Source organism: Pristis pectinata, chromosome 7 (assembly GCF_009764475.1).
Source record: "Pristis pectinata isolate sPriPec2 chromosome 7, sPriPec2.1.pri, whole genome shotgun sequence".
Classification (NCBI taxonomy): Eukaryota; Metazoa; Chordata; class Chondrichthyes; order Rhinopristiformes; family Pristidae; genus Pristis; species Pristis pectinata.
The window spans coordinates 52,746,396-52,766,024 of NC_067411.1; the positions used below are offsets into that span (position 1 = coordinate 52,746,396).

Sequence of the window (19,629 nt, forward strand, 5' to 3'; positions counted from 1 at the left end):
GGCCTTCATCAGTCAGGGCACTGAGTATAGGAGTTGGGACATTATGTTGCAGTTGTATAAGTCATTGGTGAGGCTGCACTTGGAGTACTGTGGACAGTTTTGGTCACCCTGTTATAGGAAAGACATGGTTAAACTGGAAAGAGTGAAGAAAATATTTCCGAGGGTGCTGCCAGGACTAGAGGGCCTGAGTTATAGGGAGAGGTTGGCCAGGCTAGGTCTTTATTCCTTGGAATGTAGGAGAATGAGGGTTGATCTTAAAATTATTTTTAAAAGTGTTTAAAATTATGAGAGGCATCGATAAGGTGGATGGTAACAGTCTTTCCCCCAGGGTAGGGGAGTCCAAAACTAGGGGGCACAGGTTCAGGGCGAGAAAGGGAAGATTTAAAAGGGACCTCAAGGGAAATAGTTTCATGCAGAGGGTGGTGAGTATATGGAACAAGCTGCCAGAAGAAATGGTTGTGGCAGGTACTGTAGTATCATTTAAGAAGCACTTGGATAGGTACATGGAGGGGCAGGGCTAACAGGGATATGGATGGAATGCAGGAAACTGGGACTAGATGTATTGGCACTGTGGTCAGCATGGACTTATTGGGCTGAAGGGCCTGTATCGGTGCTGCATTGCTCTATGACTTTAAGACTCTATGCCTCTTATATACCTCTGTTAAGTCACTCCTCTGCCTCTTTTGCTCCACAGAAAATAAACCCAGCCAATCCAATATCTCCCCATAACTAAAGTCCTCCAATCCTGGTGAAGGTGCAAGAGACTGCAGGTGCTGGAATCTGGAGCAATACACAAAATGCCAGAGGAACTCAACGGGTCAAGCAGCATCTGTGGAGGGAAATGTGTAGCCGATGTTTTGGGTCAAGACGCTCCATCTGGACTCAGAAGGATCAATCTGGTCATCATAGGAGATGGGTGATCATAGGATCAATCTGGTCATCATAGGAGATGGGTGAGGTTTAAAATAAATATTTCTCACTTGTATTTACCAGAGGAGTAGATCATGGAAAAGAGGGAACTCAGGGAAAGGAATAGTGATGTCTCAAAACAAATCCATATTACAAAAAATGTGCTGGCTGTGTGAAAGCACACAAAGGTGGATAAATCCCTGGGGTCCAACCAATTGTATCCTAGGACATCGTGGGAAGCTAGGGAAGAAAGCGGAGAGATATTTGTGTTGTCATTAGCCTTGGGTGAGGTACTGAAGGGTGGCAAATGTTGTGCCTTTACTGGTATTGGTATTGGTTTATTATTGTCACTTGTACCGAGGTACAGTGAAAAGCTTGTCTTACAAACCAATCGTACAGGTCAATTCATTACATACTGCAGTTACATTAAGTTAGTACAAAGTGCATTGATGCAGTACAGGTAAAAACAGTAACGGTACAAAGTGAAGTGTTAGAGCTGCAGAGAAAGTGCAGTGCAATAAGATGCAAGGTCACAACAAGGTAGATCGTGAGGTCATAGTCCATCTCATTGTATAAGGGAACCATTCAATAGTCTTATCACAGTGGGGTAGAAGCTGTCCTTAAGTCTGGTGGTACGTGCCCTCAGGCTCCTGTATCTTCTACTGGATGGAAGAGGAGAGAAGCGAGAATGTCCTGGATGGGTGGGGTCTTTGATTATGCTGACTGCTACACCAAGACAACGAGAGGTAAAGGCAGAACAGAGTCCAAGGAGGGGAGGCTGGTGTCCATGATGCGCTGGGCTGTGTCCACAGCTCTCTGCAGCTTCTTGCGGTCCTAGGCAGAGCAGTTGCTGTACCAAGCCATGATACACCCAGATAGGATGCTTTCTATGGTGCATCAGTAAAAGTTGGTGAGAGTCAAAGGGGACAAACCAAATTTCTTTAGCCTCCTGAGGAAGTAGAGGCACTGGTGAGCTTTCTTGGCTGTGGCATCTACGTGATTTGACCAGGACAGGCTGTTGGTGATGTTCACACCCAGGAACTTGAAGCTCTCAACCCTCTCGACCTCAGCACCATTGATGTAGACAGGTGCATGTACACCGCCCCCTTTCCTGAAGTCAATGACCAGCTCAGACCAGGGAACTAGAGCCAGGTGAGCCTAACATCAGTGGTGGGAATGTTACTGGAGGGGATAAGGTGGTGAAGAAATGTTTGGCACACTTGCTTTCATTGATCAGGGTATAGAGTACAAGAGAGGTGGGACGTCATGTTACAACTGTACCAGACATTGGTGAAAACACACTTGGAGTATTGTGTGCAGCTCTGGTTGTCCAGCTAAACAAAGGATGTTTATAATCTGGAAAGGGTGCAGAAAAGGATGTTGCCAGGATTGGAGGGCTTGAATTATAAGAAGAGACTGGATAAACTGGGGCTTTATTCCCTGGAGTGCAGGAGACTGAGGGGTGAACTTATAGAGGTATATAAAGTGAATGAGGGGCACAGGTAAGGTGGATGGTCAAAGTCTTTTTCCCAAGATAGGGGAGTCTAAAACTAGAGGGCATAGGTTTAAGGTGAGAGGGAGAGATTTAAAGAGGCTCTGAGTGGAAACTTTTTCAGCCAGAGGATGATGGGTGTGTGGAATAAGCTGCTAGAGGAAGTGGTAGAGGTGGGTACAATTATGTGTAAAAGGCATTTAGACAGGTACATGGATAGGAAAGGTCAAGAGGGACATCGGTTAAACACAGGGAAATGGAACTTCTTCAGGTAGGCAACTTGGAGAGCATGGTCGAGTAGGGCCAAAAGGCCTGTTTCCATGTTGTATAATGCTATGACTCTATGACTTGAGACATTATTGAGCTGTACCTTCATTCTCACAGTGCAGACACAGGCACCCGCGGAAAGGATCACACACTTGTCCAATGATGCAGTCACACTTTAGCTGACAGTTGGCCCCATAATACCCAGTGTCACAAGCTGCAAACAAAAATCACACACAAGAACAGCATTCATTTTCATATTTTCTCATGACATAGAAAGAACTCAGATCTATTCTGCCTCTCAGAGCAGTCCCATTTCCCCATACTCTTCTAAAACTTAATCCCTCACATAAGTCTAACTTTCCCCCAATTGTTTTACCACCCATCCAACAAGGGGTAATTTACAGTGGATGATTAACTTACCAATAAATATCTGGGATGTGAGAGAAAACTAAGGCACCCAGGGGAAACCTACATGGGGAAAATATACAAACCAACAGTAGCAGGGGCCAGGTTAAATCCGGGTCACTGCAATTGTGAGACAGCAGCACTAATTGCTGCACCATTGTGCCACCCATAAGGAATCACATAGGACATTGAACACAGAACAGTACAGCACAGGAATCAGCCCTTTGGCCCACGATGTTGTGCTGAACTAATTAAGCTAATGATGCCGAATTAAACAAATCCTTCTGCCTGCATATGATCTATATCCCTCTGTTCTCTGCATATCCATGTGCCTATCTAAGAGTCTAAATGCCTCTACCATATCTGTCTCCACCACCACCTCCGGCAATGCATTCCAGGCACCCACCTTGCTCTGAATATCTCCTTTGAACTTTCCTGCTCTCACCTTAAGTGCATTTCAACCCTGGGAAAAAGATACCGGCTGTCTACTCTATGCCTCTCAGAATTTTATAAAATTCTATCAAGTCTCCCCTCAGCCTCTGCCACTCCAGAGAAAACAACCCTGGTTTGTCCAACCTTTCCTTATAGCACATGTCCTCTAATCCAGGCAGCATCCTCATAAGCCTCTTCTGCATCCTTTCAAAATCCTCCACATCCTTCATATAATGGGTGACCAGAATCGAATGCAATACTCCAGAGTTTTAAAAAGCTGCATCATTACTTCCTGACTCTTGAACTCAGTGCCTCAACCAATAAAGGCAAACATGGCATACACCTTCTTTACCACCCTATCGACTTGTGCGGCTACTTTCAGGGATCTATGGACTTGGACCCCAAGATTCCTCTGTGCATCAATGCTGTGAAAGGTCCTGTCATTAACTGTTTGCTTTCCCTTTATATTTGATCTCTCAAAGTGCAACACCTCACACTTGCCTTGGATTAAACTCTATCTGCCATTTTTCTGCTTATATCTTCAACTAATCTATATCTCACTGTAACCTTTGACAATTTCTACAATGCCACCAATCTTTGTGTCATCTGCAAATTTACTAATCCAGCCATCCACATTTCATCCAAATCATTTATATATATGTCATTTATATATGTCAAACAGCAGAGGTCCCAGTACAGATCCCTGCTGAACACCACTAGTCACGGACCTCCAGCCAGAATAAACCCCCTCGACCACTACCCTCTGCCTTCTAAGGGCAAGCCAATTCTGAATCCAAATGGCCAAGTCACCATGGATCTCATGCATCTTAATCTTTTGGATAAGCTTAACATGATGGACCTTGTCAAATGCCTTGCTAAAATCCATGGAGATAACATCCACAGCTCTACCTTTATTGATCACCTTCAATACCTCCTCAAAAATCTCAGTCAAGTGAGCAACACATGAACTGGCCCACACAAAGCCATGCTGACTGCACCTAAATAGGTCATGCTTTTCCAAATGCTCATACATCCTATCCCTTAGAATCCTGCCAACAGCTTCCCTACCACTGATGTGAGAGTTACTGGTCTATACTTCCCAGGATTATCCCTATTTCCCTTCTCAAACAAGGGAACAACAATAGCTACTCACCAATCCCCCAGGAACTCGCCTGTGGCCAGAGATCTTTGTCAAGGCCCCAGCAACCTCATCCCTTGCCTCTCTCAATAACCTTGGGTGTGTCCCATTAGGCCCTAGGACTATCTTCCTTAATGTTCTTTCAGAGACCCAACACCACCTCTTTCTTCATCTCAAAATGCCCTAGCATATTAGTATGCTCCACACAGATCTTACTGTACTCTACGTCCTTCTCCTTGGTGAATACTGACACAAAGTACTCATTTAGGACCTCACCCACATTCTTTGCCTCCAAGCATATGTTCCCTCCTTTATCTTTAGTGGTCTCCCTAGTTATCCTCTTGCTCTTGATGTATGTGTGAAATGCCTTGGGATTCTCTTTAATCCTACTTGTCAAAGACTTTTCATTGCCCCTCCTGGCTCTCCTAATTCCTTTCTTGAGTTCGTTTCTGGCTTCTTTATATTCCTGAAAAGCCCTGTTTGATTTTACCTTCCTAAACCTTTTATAAACTTATTTTTTCTTCTTGAATAAACTCACAACCTCTCTCATCATCCAAGGTTCCCTTACCTTGCCATGCTTGTCCTTCCTTCTTACTGAAACATACCTGTCCTGTATTCTGTGCAGTTGGTCTTTAAACAACCTCCACATATCAGATGTGGACTTGGCCAAAAACAAACATTTTCCAATTAACTCTTCCTAGCTCCTGCCCAATACTCTCACAATTTGCCCTCCTCCAATTTACTACTTTCCCACAAGATCCACATTGCACTTAAGTGGCCCCACTCAGAAGCATGGGACTTCACTGAATAAGTCTTATACCATCTTAATAACAGAAAGAACATTTAATACTAAGCATGATTAATTTGCAGAATTTTCTAGAATATAATCTAAATATTAGCAGATGTAAAATTCAAAGATTCATTGTGTACTGATTGAGGGCTAGAGGGAGCTGAACAGTTGAATGGGTTGAGAGGGTAAAAAGAGGGGTTAAATAGCGTAGGAGCTCAAAGGAGAGAAAGGTTAAAGTTTAATAAGGAATAGAAATTAGAAGAGGATTGTCGGGGCTAGTGCATTTGTTATGTTGGTTTAGCAGAGTTGTTTTTGGCCTTTATACTACCTTTATCACATTGAAGTCCTTTCCATCCAGTTGCACAGGAGCAGCCATATGGATCTGGCAGGCAGAACATGGAGAATCTGCAGTTTCCTCCTTTACATGCTCCTGTGCAGTTCTGGCCATATGTATTCCCCCCACATGCTGGAAGTTAAAGGGTTTTCGTTAATTAAAATCACAGCACGGCATTCATTGAGGGAAAGCCATCCATGCTGGCTCTTTGTTGGAAAATTCCAACCTTAATGTTTCTGGTCTGTTCTCTCCTTGCCTCGATATATCTCAGCATCAATTATTTCACAGATATAGCAACCACACACCCCACATAAAAGTGTTCTTGGCTCTAACAAGTTTCACCTTATTCTCATAGAGTCATAGAGTTGTACAGCATGGAGAAAGGCCCGTTGGGTCATACCAAGATGGCAACCAAGATGTATATTTAAGTTAAACCCATTTCCCAGCACTTGACCCATATCCCTCTAAAATCTTATCATCCGTGTACCTGTCCATATACTTTTTAAATGTATCTAAGAGACCTGCCTCAACCACTTCCTCTGGTAGCTGGTTCCATATATTTACCACTTCTTGTGTAAAAAAGTTGCCCCTCAGGTTCTTATTAAATAATTCACCTCTAACCTTAAAACTATGTCCTCTAGTTTTCGATTCCCCAACCTTGGAAAATAGACTACTCACCCTATCTATGCCCCTCGTGATTTTATATACCTCCATGAGATCACCCCTCAGTAAATTATTTTTGCACTCTTTCCAGTTTAAGCACATCCTTCCTACAACAGGGGACTAAAACTGACCACAATACTCCAAGTGTGGCCTCACTAACATTTTGTACAATCACAATATAACCTCCCAACTTCTATATTCAGTGCCCTAACTGATAAAGACCAGCATGCTAAAAGCCTTCTTCCCTGCCCTATCTATCTGTGACACCACTTTAAGGAAACTATGCAGCTGTACTCCAAGGTCCTCTATGCCACAACAGTTCCATTCAACGTAAAAGTCCTACCTTGATTTGTCCTTCCAAAAGTAACATTTTGCACTTATCTGAATTCACTTACATTCCTCAGCCCACCAACCCAGTCGATCAAGATCCCACTGTAATTCTTAATATGCCTCTTCACTGTCTGTGCCACCACCTATTTTAGTGTAATCTTCAAACTTACTAACTATTCCTTGTATATTCTCATCCAAATCCTTAATATAGATTACAAAAACAATGGGCCCAGCACTGACTCCTAGGACACACCACTTGTCACAGACCTCCAGTCTGAGAAAGATTCTTCCACCATCACCCTCTGTTTCCTACCATCCAACCAATATCATATCCAATTTGCGAGTTCTCCTTGGATGCCATGCGATCTAACCTTTTAGAGCAGCCTACCATGCAGAACCTCATCAAAAACCATACTGATATCCATATATACTACATCTACCGCTCTCCCCTCACCAACCTTCCTCATCACTTCATCAAAAAACTCAATCAAATTCATAGGACAAGATCTGCCACATACAAAGCCTTTCTGGCTACCCATAATCAACCCCTGCATTTCCAAATGCAAGTATATCTTATCCCTCAGAATGCTTTCCAGCAACTGACCTACCACAGATGTTAGGCTAATAGTCTATAATTACCAGGTCTATACTTACAGCCTTTCTTTATTTATTACAGTCTTTTGGCACCTCGCCATAAGATAGCAATGTTGCAAATATCTCAGCCAGGGCTGCTGCAATTTCTTCTCTAGCTTTCCTGAGTGTCCTTGGATATACCTTGTCCAGACAGGGAGATTTGTCTACCTTCATACATCTTAACACATGCAACACCTCTTCTACTATAATATAAACAGCTTCCAAAACATCTCCATTAACTTTGCCAAGTTCCTAAGTCTTCACATTTTTCTCCATGGTAAAAACAGGAGAAATAATCATTGAGAACTCTCCCCATCTCTAACAGCTCCACACATAGATTTCCGTCTTAGTCTTTGAGGGACCCTATACTCTCCCTGGTCACTCTTTCTTCCTTAATGTACTTAAAATACTTCTCCTTCCCCTTAATTTTGTCTGCCAAAGCTACCTCATGCCCTTTCTTTGCCCTCCTAATTTCCTTCTTGATTTATACTCTGCCATCTATATACCTCCAGTGATTCACTTGATCTGAGCTGCCTTTATCTGACCCAAGCCTCCTTCTTTTTCTTGACAAGAGTTATAATATCCTTTGACATACAGGGTCCCCAACTGTTATCAGCTGGTGTGATGGTACACGATAGCTATCTACTTCTTGTTATTTATTTCTTTTTCAGGGCATCATTGGCAAAGCCAACCTTCATTGCTTATCAACTAAGTGGCTTTCTTGACTTATTTTAGAATGTCATAGACTCATAGAATTGTACAGCATGGAAAAAGGCCCTTCGGCCCATACACGTCCATGCCGACCAAGCTATATATTCAAGTTAATCCTACTTCCCAGCACTTGGCCCATATCCCTCTAAAGTCTGTCCACATATGCCTTAAATGTATCTAATGTACCCACCTCAACCATTTCCCCAGGCAGTTAGTTCAATATATCTACCACCCACTGTATAAAACAGTTGCCCCTTAGGTTCTTATTAAACCTTTCACCTCTAACCTTAAAACTATGTCCCCTAGTTTTCAATTCCCCAAACCTGGAAAAAAAAGACTGCTCACCCTATCTATGTCTCTCATGATTTTATATACTTCTATGGGATCACTCCTCAGTCTCCTAATGCTCCAAGGAGTAAAGGCCCAGCCTGTCTAACTCTCTCCCGATAACTCAGTCCCTTGAGTCCTGGCAACATCCTTGTAAATCTTTTTTGCACTTTTTCCAGTTTAATCACATCCTTCCTTGTAACAGGGTGATGAAAACTGAACACAATACTCCAAGTGTAGCCTCACCAACATCTTGTATAATCGAAACATAACCTCCCAACTTCTATGTTCAATGCCCTGACTGGAGAAGCCAGCATGCCAAAAACCTTTTTCACTGCCCTCTCTACCTGTGACTCCACTTTAAGGGAACTATGCACCTGTACTCCAAGGTTTCTCTGTTCTACAACAGTACCCAGGACAGATTTAAGGGTCTGGAGTCACTTGTGGGTAAGGATGGCGAATTTTTCCTTTGATGGACTGAAGTGAACTGGATTGCTTTTTATTTCATTTTTCCAGGATCCATGAGTCATTGGTAAGGTCAACCTTTATTGCTCATCTGTGATTGTCCTTGAGTATGAGGAAGTGAGCCTCCTTCTTGAATCACTGCAAAACATTTAGTGAAGATCCTCCCATAGTATTACTGAGCGGGGAGTTCTAGGAGTTAGAGCCATTGATAATGAAGGACCAGCAGTATATTTCCAAGTCAGAATGGTGTGTGAATTGAAGGGGAGTTTGCAGGTGGTGATATTCCCATGCACCTGAAACCTCTATCGTAGTAGAAGACATTGTGCACTTGGGAGGTGCAGACAGGGCCAGTAACTACAGTGCTATTTTTAGATGGTACACACTGCAGCTGCTGTGCATCGCTGGTGAGGAGAATGGTGGATTAGGCACCAATCAAGCAATCTTCTGTGTCCAGGATGGCATTGAGGTTCTTGAGAATAGTTGTGCTTCACTGATCCAAGCAAGTGGAGATTATCCCATTATGTTCCTGACATGCCTTGTAGATAGTGGAAAGGACTTGGGAGAGGTGTAACTCACCCTGACACTGTTTGAAGCCACAGAATTAATGTTCAGCTGATTTTCTGGTCAATGGTGACCCCAGGATATTGAGGGTGGGGAACTCAGGGATGGTAATGTCATTGAATATCAAGAATAAATGGTCAGACTCTCTGTTATTTGATATGGTTACTGGCTGGCACCTCTGTGATGCAAATATTACTTGCCACTAATCAGCTCATGGTTAAATGCTGTTTAGCTGTTGCCACATGCAACTATGGGATATTTTTTCACAAAATTTTCAAATGGAATTAACATTATGCAATCATCAGCAAATATCCCCACTTGCTATAGGATCGTACAGCACAGAAATGGACCCTTTTGACCTACCCAATCCATGCCAACTATGATACCTGTCTACGCTAATCTCATTTGTCCACATTAGGCCCATCTCCCTCTATGCCTTTCCTATCCAAGTTCAACCCTCAGCTTCCTATGTTCCAGTGAGAATAAACTCAGCCTATCCAACCTTATTATGGAAGGTAAATCATTGATGAGGTAGCTAAAGATGGTTGGGTCCAGGGCACCACCTTGAGGAAATACAACCATCTTCCTTTGTGCAAGCTAGGACTCCAATCATTGGAGCGTTTTCCCTTTGATGTCCATTGACATCAGTTTAATTTGGGTTCCTTGATGTCAGTCAGTCAAATTCTGTCTCAATGTCACTCTCCCCTCACCTCTAGAACTCATCTCTTTGATTCTATGTTTCAACAAAGGTTGTGATGAGGTCTGGAGCTGATTTGTCTTGGCGAAACTTATAGTGGGCATCACTGAGTGGGTTATTACTAAGTAAGTGCTGTTTGATAGCACTATTCATGATGTCTTCCATCAATCTACTGCTGATAGAGAGTTAACTGATAGGGCAGTAATTAGTAAGATTAGATTTGTCCTGCTTTTTTGTGAACAGAACATACCTGGACAGTTTCTATATTGTTGGATAGGTTCCAGTGTTAAAACTGCACTGGAGCAGCTTGGCTAAAGGCATAGCTCTGGAGTGTAGGTCTTCAGAAGTATAAATGGGATGTTGTCTAGTGCCATAGCCTTTCCTTTCTCCAGTGCTCTCAGCCTTTTGTTTTGTTATCATGTGAAGTGAACGGAATTGGCTGAAGACTGGTAGAAATCTCAGGAGGAAGCCAAGATGGACTATCTATTTGGTAGTTCATGCTGAACATGACTGCTTCAGCTTTATTTTTAACACTCACATGGTGGGTCCAGTCATTGCTGAGGATGGGGATGTTCTTGGAGCCTCTCCCTCCCAGTTAATTGTTCATCACCACTCATGACTGCATGTAACAGGACTGCAGAGGTTTGATTTGATCCATTGGTTGAGAGATTTCTTACAACTCCTGTTGTAGAGATATCATCCTGTACTGCAGCTTCTGAGGGCTCAAACTTCATTTTTATGTGCACTTGGTGCTGCTCCCAGCCTGCATTTCTACTCTCCTCATTTGAACCAGTATTGATCCCCTGGCTCAGAAACATTGGTGGAGAGAGGGATATGCCTGGCCATGACATTACAATTGTGATGAACATTTCTGCAGCTGTTTATAGTCACAGTGCCTCTTGGATGCCCAGTTTTGAGCTGTCAGATTTGTTTTGAGTCTATTCCATGAAACACAATTGTAGTGCCACACAACACGAGGGAGGACTGAAGATTCAGTAATTTTGTGATCATCATTGGTTATGAATTGTTTTTCTTTTAATTTTCAGATTATTAACCAAATTCAAATTCTACTGCTGCCACAGTGGGCTTTGAACTTGGGTCCCTGGACTTCTATAAAGTAAAAGATGTTGCAAATACTCAATATGCCAAGCAGCAGCTCTGGAGCAGAAAACAGAGATAATGTTTCAGGCTGATAAACTTTCATTAGAACTGGGAAAAGCTAGATTCTTTTTTAAGCTGAGAGAAAAAAATCCTTTGGAATCTAGCTAGAACAACGAATCCAGAATTAAATAAATAGTCCTGAATCTGGAATTACCAATAAAATCTTAGAATGAATTCAAGTATATGAACTATAAATAATAATTACAAATTGGTAATCAAAAATAAAAACATAAAATGATGGAATCATTCACCAGGGCAGGCAGCATCTGTGGAAAGAGACAATTCAGGTTGATGACCTTTCATTGTAAATTGGTATCTGGGATCAGGTTACTGGTTTATATCAATGTGCTATTCCCTGTATTTAAAAGTATGAGTTGTTAAAATGAAACAAGTGTTTTCAATTGCTACAGCCCTCTTTGGGAACTCTGAGAAAGCCAAAACATTTGCAGCCAATGAAATGCCATCATTATAGTTTGCTTCCTGATTACTTCTTGCACTATAGAACTTTGCCAGGTTTAAGCACGTGGGGAGGCAACAACACGGATGACCAAATCAATGAACTGACACTTTCAGCATGAACAGCAGCAGCACACCAGTCACTGAAGATCACGTTCTCCTTCCACTGTTAATTAAATATCATGTGATTATATTCCAGCGAAAACCTTTCTTGCTAGTTGGAAAAAAGCTAAGCATAACCTGAATAAAAGTCACTGAACATGTTCTAAAACATGTTGGATACCTCAAGCAATTTCAGAAGGTAATTGAGTCTTGAATTGGCAGGGGGGTGCCTGCTGAGCTCATGCTTCAAAGACATTTGTTTGTTTGTAGTTGCTGAACTAATCAAAAACTTTTGGTTAGATCTTTGCCTAGTGACAACAGCTTTACAAGTAGGAAGCATTTGAAGACAATTATCCTACTGGAACATTGCTTACCTGTTTCACATTGTTTGCCCATGAAACCCGGCGGGCAGATGCAATGCCCCATCTCATCGTGGCAAACTCCTCCATTCAAACACAATGGACAGTGCTTTGTGCAGTCAGCTCCCCACTTCCCAGTTTCACACTCTGTAATACGAATACTGCATCATTAGTGGAGGATTCATAGAGTCATAGAGCAAAACAGCACGGATACAGGCCCTTCAGCCAAACCAGTCCATGCCAACCACAGTGCCCACCCAGCTAGTCCCAATTTCCTGTGTTCCGCCCATATCCCTCTAAGTCCCGCTCCTCCATGTACCTATCCACTTCCTCTGGCAGCTCGTTCCATATACTCACCACCCTCTGTGTGAAAAAGTTTCCCCTCAGGTCCCTTTTACCCTCAACCTCAACCTTTGCTTTCACCCTCAACCTATGCCACTTAGTTTTGGATTCCCCTACCCCAGGGAAAAGACTGTTACCTTATCTATGCCTCTCATAATTTTAAACACTTCTATAAGGTCACACCTCATTCTCTTACATTCCAAGGAATAAAGACCTAGCCTGTGCAACCTCTCCCTATCTCAGGCCCTCTAGTCCTGGCAACATCCTTGTAAATCTTTTCTGCGCTCTTTCTAGTCAAACCACGTCTTTCCTATAATAGTGTCCAAAACTGTACACAGTACTCCAAGTGCGGCCTGCAATGTGAAATCAGAAGATCTTAAGATACAGTAACAGAATTAGGCCATTCAGCTCATAGAGACTGCTCCACCATTTCATCATGGCAGTCTTTTAAAATTTTATTTACAGCATGGTAACAGGCTCTTCCGGCCCAACGAGTCCGCGCTGCCCTTTTTAAACCCAAATTAACCTACCCGTATGTCTTTAGAATGTGGGAGGAAACTGGAGCACCCGGAGGAAACCCATGCAGACACGGGAGAACGTACAAACTCCTTACAGACAGTGACGGGAATCGAACCCCAATTGCTGGCGCTGTAACAGCGTCGCGCTAACTGCTACGCTACCGTGCCACCCAGCTGTGAGTTTTTGCAACCTCATAGTCCCACCTTCTCCCCATAACCCTCAACCCCCTTACCATTCAAGAACTTATCAATGTCTGCCTTAAGTACACCCAATGACAGCTTCCATAGCCCTCAGTAGCAATGAATTCCATAGATTCACCACCCTCTAGCTGAAGAAATTCCTCATCTCAGTTTTAAAGGGATGACCCTTAATTCTGAGGGCATACCCTCACATCCTAGACTCTCCTACTAATGGAAACATCCTCTCCACAGTCACGATATCCAGGCCTTTCAGTATCCAGTAAGCTTCAATGAGATCTCCCCTCATCCTTCTGAACTCCTATGAGTATGGGCCCAGAGACATCAAATACTCCTCAAATGTTAAGCCTTTCATTCCTGGGATCATACTTGTGAACCTCCTTTGGACCTCTCCAGGGCCAGAACATCCTTCCTTGGATACGAGGCCCAAAATTGCTCACAATATTCCAAATGCAGTCTGACCAACACTTTATAAAGTCTCAGCAGTACATCCTTGCTTTTATATTCTAGTCCTCTTGAAATGAACGTTGACATTGCATTTGCCTTCTGAACTACTGACTCAACCCACAAGTCAACCTTTAGGGAATCCTGCACCTGGACTCTCAAGTCCCTTTGCACTTCTGATTCTGAATTCTCTCCCCATTTAGAAAATAGTCTACACCTTTATTTTTGCATCAAAAGTGAATAATCCCACATTTCCCTACACTGTATTCCACCTGCCAATACTTTGCCCATTCTCCCAACCTGTCCAAGTCCATTTGCAGACCCACTGCCTCCTCCACCTACCTTGATATCATCTGCAGATCATTAATGTATAAAGTGAAAAGTTGCAGTCCCAACACTGAACCCTGCGGAACTTCATTGGTCTCCAGCAGCCATCCTGAAAAGGAGATCTTTATCCCCACTCTCTGACTTCTGCCAATCAGCCAATCTTCTATGCATGCAAGTAACTTGCCTCTAACACCATGAACTCTTATCTTAATTAGCAGCCTCTTGTGCAGCATCTTGTCAAAGGCCTTCTGAAAATCCATGAAAATAACATCCACTGACTCTTTGTCTAACCTGCTTATTACCTTCTCAAAGAATTCTAACAGATTTGTCAGGGAAGATCTCCCCTTAACAAAACCATGCTGATTTCACCCTATTTTGTCATTTACTTCCAAGTACTCCGAAATTTCATCCTTAACAATGGACTCTGAAATCTTACCAACCACCGAGTTCAGACTAACCGGGCTATAATTTCCTGTCTTTTGCCTCCCTCTCTTCTTAAACTGTAGTGTCACATTTGTGATTTTCCAGTGCTCTGGGACCCTCCCTGACTTCAGTGATTCTTGAAAGATCATTGCTAATGCCTCCACTACCTCTTCAGCTACCTCTTTCAGAACCCTGGAGTGTAGTCCACTTGGTCCAGGTGACTTATCCACATTTAGACCTTTCAGCTTCCCCAACACCTTCACCTGGTTACACTCACCTCTGCCCACTGACCCTCTTGAATTTCTGGCATGTTACTGGTGTCTTCCACTGTGAAGACTGAAGAAAAGTACCTATTTATCTCCTCCGCTATTTTCCCACTCCCCACTACTACTTCTCCAGCATAATTTTCAAGTCATCCAACGTCCACTTTTGCCTCTCTCTTACCCTTTATGTATCAGAAAAAACTTTGGAATCTTTTTATATTATTGGGTAGTTTACCCTTGTATTTCATCTTCTCCTTTCTTATGGATTTTTTAGTTGGCCTTTGTTGGCTTTTAAAGGCTTCCCAATCCTTTGGCTTCCTGCTAATCTTCACATATTGCATGCCTTCTCTTTTGCTTTTATGCTGTTCCTGATTTCCCTTGTCAGCCATGGTTGCCTTATCTTCCCTTTTGTGTGCTGCTTCTTCCTTAGGATGAAATTCTGCTGTGGCTCCCGAATTATTCCCAGTAACTCCTGCCATTGCTGCTCCACCATCTTCGCTACTAGGGTCCCCATCCAATCAACTCTGGCCAGCCCCTCCCTCAGGCCTCTGTAGTTACCTTAACTATAATACCGTTACATCAGATTTCAGCTTCTCTCTCTCAAACTGCAGGGTGAATTCTATCAAATTAGGTCACTGCCTCCTAAGAGTTCTTTCACCTTAAGCTCCCTGATCAAGTCTACCTCATTACGCAACACCAAACCTAGAATTTCCTGTTCCCTGGTGGGCTCAACCAAAAGCTGCTCTGAAAAGCCATCTCAGAGGCATTTCACAAACTCCTTGCAGTCCATTACCAATCCAATTTTCCCAGTCTACCCCCATATTGAAGTCTTCTCTGATCATTTTAACATTGGCTTTCTCACATGCCTTTTCTATCTCCTGGTATATTTTGTACCCCACATCCTAACTACTATTCGGGGGCCTGTACATAATTCCCATCAGGGTCTTTTTACCTTTGCGGTTCATCAACTCTACCCACAAAGATCCTACATCTTCTGATCCTATTTTACCAACAGGGTCACCCCTTCCCCCCTGTCTGGTTGCTTGTCTTTTCTATAGGACGTGGATTCTTGGATGTTTAACTACCAGCTCAGATTCTCTTTCAGCCATGTCTCTGCAATACCCATGACATTGTACCCATCAATTTTGATCTGCTATCTATACTCATTCACCTTGTTACATATACAGTGTGCATTTAAATACAACACCCCCAGTCCTGGATTTACTGTCTCCCCTCTCAAAGTCATCCCTGTGTTGCCTGGAGTTAGATTCCAAACACTTCCTAAACTCTGTTCTTTTTTTATTCTGGACACTAATAACCTCTCCTGCGCGCTCCTTCCCTTTAATCATTTCCTCAATTTGCCATGCCATTGAACCCACACCCCTACCGTTTAGTTTGAAACCCTATCTACAACTTTAGTTATGCGATTCGCCAGGATTCTGTTCCCAGCATGATTCAGGTGGAGCCTGTCTCATCGGAACAGCTCCCTCCTTCCCGAGTACTGGTGCTAATCTCCTATGAACTCAAACTTCTCCCACACCAATCTTTGAACCACATATTCACCTCTTTAATCCTTGTTGACTCTGTGCCAATTAGTAATCCAGAAATTATTACTTTTTTGGTTCTGTTTTTTTTTAATTTAGTGCTTAGCTGCTTATATTCCTTCAGCAGAATCTCTTTTTCCTTGTTCCACCTATATTGTTGGTACCCACATGGATCATGACAACTGGATCTTTCCCTTCCCACTGCAAATCTTCCTACTCTGTAGGCCAGATGAGATGTCCTGTGGCTGACAAATGCTGCCCTCAATAGCACAACAATTGTCACAGAGCATTTAATATCATTCAACAGTTCTCAGAAGCTTTGCAAGGGTGTTATAGAATGGAATTACAGAAATTTACAGCACAGGAGGCCATGGGTCAGCCCACTCCATTCATGCTGACCAAGAACAGACTTTCCAGTTCCACTTCCCAGCTCTTGTAGGCCACAGCTCTTCAGATGCCATCCAGCTGCTTTTCAAATGTGGTGAGGCTGTTTCTGTGCAATAAAAAAAAATCTGACGCAGCCACACAAGTCAACATCAGGGAAGGAGCTCACTCAGCGATAAGGAACATTTGAAGGAAGGGTGGGCAGAAAAGTTTATGGCCAATTTTGCAATACGGACAATTAGGAATGCACATAAAATCAAACTGAAGGAGCATGAATTAGTTGAAAATGAATGTAGGGTAAAAGAGGTAACTGAGACAGGGACATTTCAGAACAAGCATTCCAATTCATGCTATGAAAAGAAAGTATTATCTGCACATATATTTTTGATGGTTTTGAAAAATTGCATTGAAAATACAGGAAGAAGCAAGTAAAATAGCCCTGTTTGGCATTTACCACAATGTAGAAATGCAGGAAGATAAAGGTGTGATATAGGAGCAGCAGGAAGCCTTTGCAGGAATGGTTTACCATCAATTCAACATCAAAAATTTGAGTGGCCTAACTAAACACTGAAATTTTGCCAGCATAGTTATCTCTATTTTTTATGGATAGCTTACCTTACTGATTATAGTCAGAGAGTCATACAGCATGGAAACAGGCCATTTGGCCCACCACATCCATGTCGACCAGCAGGCACCCATCAGTATTAATCCCATCTTCCAGCACTTGGTCCATAGCCTCTACACCTAAGTGATTTAATTGCTCATCTAAACACATCTTAAATGCTGTCAGTGACTATTTCTAAGTTCCAGTTGACATTTGTTGGGTGTTATTTTAATCAAACTGTTGCTAGGCTTGTAACCCAGAGACCAGAACAAACAATCCAGAGACCTGTGTTCAAATTCCATCACAGCAGCTGTGGAATTTAAATTCAGTTAATAATCTGAAATTTGGGGGAAAAGAACACCAACTAGTCTTTGTAATGATGATCATGAAAAACTACAAAATGAACATAAAAATCAAGTTTATTAATGTCCTTCAGGAAGGAAAATTGGTGGCTTTACTTGGTCTGGCCTACCTGTCATTCCAGCCCTCTCAAGTGGCTCAGCAAACCACTTAGCTATTTCAGGAGTACTACTATGTTTAAAGAAAGAAGGAATACAAATGAACAGACCAGTTGGCATTGACATTAGCACCAAATTTGGAAAACCAGCTCACTCAATCTTGCAAAGTCTTCCTCACAAACACTTGTGGACTGGCATTTCAATTGGGAAAACTGTTCCACAGAGTAGATAAACAACAGACTGGCAGAGTCCTACTCACAGACTCATGGCTTCAGTGCCCATTAGCAGGAGTAGCTGGATGCTGAAAGTATAGCTACCATACTGGGTCTATGGCAGGTAGTGAGTGAACCAACATGAGGAATAAATCTGGTTGCCCCTGTCTTCACCAATCTACTAGATGCAGGTCTAGTGGAGACAAAATTGTACCTTCTTATTGAGGATACCCTCCATTATATCAGAGTCATAGAGTCACAAAGTTATACAGCACAGAAACAGGCCCTTTGGCCCAACTGGTTGATGTCGACCAAGATGCCCCATCCAAGCTAGTCCCATTTGCCAGCGTTTGGCCCATAACCTTCTAAGACCTTTCCAATCCATGTACCTGTCCAAGTGTCATTTAAAAGTTGTCTATTTTAAGTCCAAATAGACAACATCCACTGCCTTACCCTCGTCTGCACTTTTGGTTACCTCTTCAAAAAACTCTAAAAGATTCGTCAAGCATGACTTTCCATGACAAAGCCATGCTGACTCCAAATGCTGATAGATCCTGTCCCTCAGAATTCCTTCCAGTAACTTTCCCACCACTGATGTCAGGCTGACCGGCCTGTAGTTCCCTGGCTTGTCCTTGCTACACTTTTTAAACAACAGGACGACTTTAGCCATCTTCCATTCTTCGTTAACTTAACCTGTGGCTCACGGTGAAGCAAATATCTCTGCAAAGGCCTCTGCAATTTCTTCTCTAGCCTCCCACAAAGTCTAAGGATGCACTTGGTCAGGCCCTAGGGACTTATCCTCCATACTGCACTGTGAGGCTGCAAATACCTCCTCCCTGGTAAAATAAATGTTCTCCAAAACATCTCCACTTTTTCCCTTATCTCTTGAGCAACTATGATTTTTTTCCTCAGTAAACAGAAGAGAAATATTTTTTAAAAATCCCAATCCATCTCCTGTGGCTCGAGACATAGGCAGCCCTACTAATCTTTAAGGGGACCTACTCTCTTCCTAGCCACCCTTTTACTCTTGGGATTTTCCTTAATCTTACCTGCCATATCCATCTCATACCCTCTCTTTCCCTCATGATTTCCTTCTTAAGTGTATTCTTAATTTTTTTTTTACATAGTCATAAGGGGATTCACACTTCCTCAACCTCCTCAACCCAATATATGCTTTTTCCTGACTAAAGCCTCAATATCTCTTGTCAGCCAAGGTTCCCTATATTTGTCAGGTTTACCTTTCACCCTAACAAGAATATGCTGTCCCTAGCCTCTTGATACCACACACTTAAGTGTCTGACTTGCCATTCATTCCTTTCCTTTCAACAAGACTCTCCCAATTGACCTCTGCTAGATCCTGCCTGTTTCCCCCAAAATTAGCCCCGCTTCAGTTTAGGACCCTGACCTGTGGCTGTCTTGTCCTTTTCCATCATGATCTTAAAACTAATAGAATTATGGCCACTAAAGTGCTCCCTGACTGCCACTTCAGTTACTTGCCCTGCCTTGTTCCCTAAGAGGTCCAGTACTGCATCCTCCCGTGTAGGGCCCTCTATATATTAACTCAGGAAACTTTCCTGGACACATTCCACCCCATCCAGGCCCTTAACACTCTGTGCGGCCCAGTCAATACAAGGGAAACTGAAATCTCACACTAATACAACCCTATTATTCTTACAACTA

The 19,629-nt window shown here is 42.7% G+C and overlaps 1 protein-coding gene across 5 annotated transcripts in view; it reads right to left on the bottom strand.

The window, feature by feature from the left end:
- tek (TEK tyrosine kinase, endothelial) overlaps positions 1 to 19,629 on the bottom strand; it is a 152,192-nt gene that overhangs the window by 96,354 nt on the left and 36,209 nt on the right. For all 5 annotated transcript variants that reach the window (XM_052020713.1, XM_052020717.1, XM_052020716.1 and 2 more), the window contains 3 exons: positions 12,248 to 12,379; positions 5,762 to 5,899; positions 2,772 to 2,882 (listed from right to left, as the gene is read on the bottom strand). In XM_052020713.1, the coding sequence (XP_051876673.1) occupies positions 2,772 to 2,882; positions 5,762 to 5,899; positions 12,248 to 12,379 (381 nt within the window). The remainder of the gene's footprint in view (positions 1 to 2,771; positions 2,883 to 5,761; positions 5,900 to 12,247; positions 12,380 to 19,629) is intronic.